The sequence below is a fragment of the Sorghum bicolor genome, chromosome 7 (genome assembly GCF_000003195.3).
Source record: "Sorghum bicolor cultivar BTx623 chromosome 7, Sorghum_bicolor_NCBIv3, whole genome shotgun sequence".
In the NCBI taxonomy this organism is placed as follows: domain Eukaryota; kingdom Viridiplantae; phylum Streptophyta; class Magnoliopsida; order Poales; family Poaceae; genus Sorghum; species Sorghum bicolor.
Genome location: NC_012876.2, coordinates 52,095,181 through 52,098,727, shown reverse-complemented (window position 1 = coordinate 52,098,727; position 3,547 = coordinate 52,095,181). Strand labels below are relative to the sequence as shown.

Genomic DNA, 3,547 nt, shown 5'->3' with positions numbered 1-3,547 from the left:
TAGATATAGATCATAGACAAATCTATATGGATATCGTGCGCAAAGACAAACAATGTTAGTTAATTGTGGGAGCTAAAGTTATTCATGAACTTCTAATGCTTAATATTATAGTCCGTGCAAAAGCACAAGTGGTTATAGTAATAATTACATGCAAAAAATGGTTTGTGGCTCCTTCTATAGAACTTGTTAGCTGAAAACAGTTGCTTAGCTCATTTCAAGGTCTCCACCAATCATCTACACGTTGTGTCACCCGCTAGTCACTGGTTGTGGAGCTGCTTCACCACCGGCTGGCGATGTCCCCTCAAGCTGCAAGAGTCGAGCCACAATCTCTTGCTTCTTGGCCTTTAGGTCATCGATCTTTGCATCCAACTTCTCTAATTTGGCCCTCAGCTTGGCAGCGTCGGTGATCTCCCCAACTTTCTCCTTTTCTTTGTCCTTGCTCTTCTCTTTCTTTTCCTTCTTTGGCTTCTTTTCCTTCTTGTCTTTCACAGGTTTCGCCTCTTCAGTGTGATCCTTGCACATTTCAATTTTGAAAAAAAGAATGAATAAAAATGCAGATGCTCACCATGTTTCATAGATATAATTATAGTGCAAGACAATAAACTATGAATTGATTCTGGTACGGTGTTGCCTAAATACAAGGGAAAACTATTGCATTGATTACCTTGTCCTTCCCCTTTGCTGGCTCGTGGTGAGTTGCAACTTCTCCTTCCATCTGGATTGATGTAGAAGCCCAAGAATCACAAAATATATTAGTATAAGATCTTGTAACTGAATACACATATCAATCAAATAAAGTATATTTATCCATCAATAATGCATTTTCCAAACAAGAAACCTAAGTGTTGTTTGAAACCAGTGCTTTCCTTCACAAAGATAACAAAGCTTAGTTGTTGTGAGAATAGCCTTCAAAACAAAATGTTGCTATAATGTTGTTAGATCGATCTGTGGAACTGAAGCAAAGCCTGAAAAAAGTGACATCCTTAAATTATCATGTTCTAGGCAAATTTAATTGTGACTTGGAGCAATGCATTTCTATAATTAGGGTTGTGTATAGATTTGGGCATGTGTTGTGGGGATAAGAATGGAAGTCTCACCAAGCCAAATAACATCCACAAAAACATAAAATCTTTTTGGATAAAAATAGTATTTCATTTTTATAATAGAAAGTACCATCCGTCTTCATCCTCTCAAGAGATGAATCAAATCACGCTATTACAAGGTTCACCACAAAAAATAGTCTCACACGCTTGGCAAAATCATAATTTGATTAAAACCCATGAGAGGTGAAGAAAGCCATCTTTGCAGACTCATAATGGGCCCAAAGTTGTAGCCAATGCGTCCTCCAATAGAACCCGCAAATATGTTTTAGGTTGAGATTTATCAAAAACAAAAATAGTGTCAATTCTTATTAGCCATATGGACCAACAAAAAGTAGCAATACTAGTATGTAATAGTAAATTATAGTGATTGCCTCTCTTTTTATGATATCCACCAAATAGAGTTCTCCACATTTAGCGGAGCATGACACCGAACACTATGTACAGCACACCATGGGGATATAGCATAATGACATTAAAAAAAGATGTGTTGAATTGTTTCTAATTTATCAAAAACACCATAATTACAAGCATTACAATTCATGCTAGCCAGTTATCTTTAGTAAGGGTGGAAAACATAAGGAAACCTTAAGACTCAAAGTATTTTTGTTCACTAAATTTCTTGGGTGACTTTAATATTATTAAATAGAGAATTTAATATGAATATATAGTACCATTTTTGTTCATAATCCAACTTGTAAGTTACCAATAGGACCAAATAGGAGGAGATCAGGTTTATTTTATTTCCACTGACCTTGGAGGTAGCAGCGTCGGAGCCGAGAAAGGCCGTGGCAACCACGACAACAGCAAACACTCCAAGACAGGACTTTCCACTGAGGGAGACTCTCATCTACTCCCTCTATCCCTTTTTAATTGTCGCAGTTGGTGTGCGTGCCACAAGTTTGACTCGATTTGTAGAAACATTTGTATCTCCAAATAAATTTGTTAAAAAACTAGATTCAAAGATCATTCTAATGATATTAATTATGTATTATAAATATTAATATTTTTTAATATATAATTGCCGGTAGTTGTTTTTTGGGAAGCGCAAGCGACAATTAAAAAGGGACGGAGGAAGTAGGCAGCTACTAGGTACTAAATACTATCTATTAGAGAGGGGGGCTGCACCCAGCCTGCTCCGTCGAGCTCGCTGGAGGCAGGAGGGAGGGGGTCGACTAGATCTACTCAGAGCTCTCGGGGTGGAGGAAGATAGGTTCGCTTTTTCTTCTCTCCTTGGGGAAGGTTGGGAGTGAGCCACAGGCCACAACACTGAGAAAGTGAGAGAAGAGGCGGTATCAAACTCATATATTGGAGGTGGTATCGAGCTTATATATTGGGCCTTCACTCCATGAGACCCATCCAAAATGACTATAAAATATAAGTCTATATGACCCCCTAACGTATTAAAGGTCAACTGCATGATCTCCTCAACTATAAAATATAACATTGTAGCCCATAAAACATCAAATAATGTTCAAATGACTTATCAGATGGTCTTTTGGGTCATTTGAACACCGTATCATATTGCACTGGCCTAAATACATGCTTGCACGCAGGCCATTTGTTGCCTCCACTTCCCCACTTTTTTTAGGCTAACCCACCGCCCAACAAACAGCATGTGACATCATGTCTCCTTTATTTCCCATCACTCATCGATGGCAATGAGCTCAAGAACGCCGCGCCTATATCTTCGACGTTTAGTCCCTCCCACATCATCCATCTAGTCGTCCTTCAGTTTTGAGGTAACCATTGAAGGAGAAAGTGATAGGGGCAAGGATGTGGGGGGAGCCAGATCACAAGGGCGCAACTGTAATGCATGTGCTCAATGTCATCAAGGAGTACATGAGGTGGAGTAGAAAACAAGGTGGAGAGAAAGACAGCCGATTGGCCTATGGTTGTAGGCATGTGCGCTTAAGCTAGTGTGGTGAGATACAATGTCTAAATGACCCTACATGATTATCATTTGAACATTATTTAATGTTTTACGAGCTATAATATCATGTTTTATAGTTTTTTTTTGCGAACTATCATGTTTTATAGTTGAGGGAGACATACAGTCAACCTTTGATCATTTAGGGGGTTATATAGACTTCTATATACCACGTCAGTAAAACCACTTTCAAAACCGCCTAAGGGTGTTATTTAGATGGTTTTCAATAATTTGAAGGATAAAATACCTGATTTTAATTGTTATGAGGTAAAATAGACAACCACCAATAGTTGAGAGAGTTAAGTAGACTTTTTTTTAGATATAATATATATCTAGATACATAGCAAAAGCTATAAATATAAACGTAAACGTCTATAATTTGGAAGTAGCTTTTTTCTTCACAAGCTTCACCCACAGCATTCAAAAATCCTTTTCGGGTGAGGTATTCTGCTGCTGGAGGTGCTAAGGTCGAGACAAATCACTCCGGAATCTCAGAGATGTTCAGCTCAATTGCATA

The 3,547-nt window shown here is 38.3% G+C and overlaps 1 protein-coding gene across 2 annotated transcripts; it reads right to left on the bottom strand.

The window, feature by feature from the left end:
* On the bottom strand, window positions 1-962 carry LOC8070031 (protein PXR1). 2 transcript variants are annotated; one of them, XM_021465897.1, is made up of 3 exons: window positions 867-962; window positions 665-715; window positions 1-513 (listed from the first exon to the last, which is right to left on the bottom strand). In XM_021465897.1, the coding sequence occupies exons 2-3, from the start codon at window positions 713-715 to the stop codon at window positions 247-249; spliced, it is 318 nt and encodes a 105-aa protein (XP_021321572.1). In that variant the 5' UTR covers window positions 867-962; the 3' UTR covers window positions 1-246. The 2 variants fall into 2 exon arrangements, with proteins under 2 accessions (XP_021321572.1, XP_021321573.1); XM_021465898.1 differs by having other exon boundaries at window positions 839-961.

Coding starts and splice junctions, on each gene's coding strand:
- LOC8070031 (XM_021465897.1), bottom strand. CDS start 715: ATGGAAGGAGAAGTTGCAACTCACCACGAGCCAGCAAAGGGGAAGGAC. Junction 514..664: donor CAGCAAAGGGGAAGGACAAG/GTAATCAATGCA, acceptor GAAATGTGCAAG/GATCACACTGAAGAGGCGAA.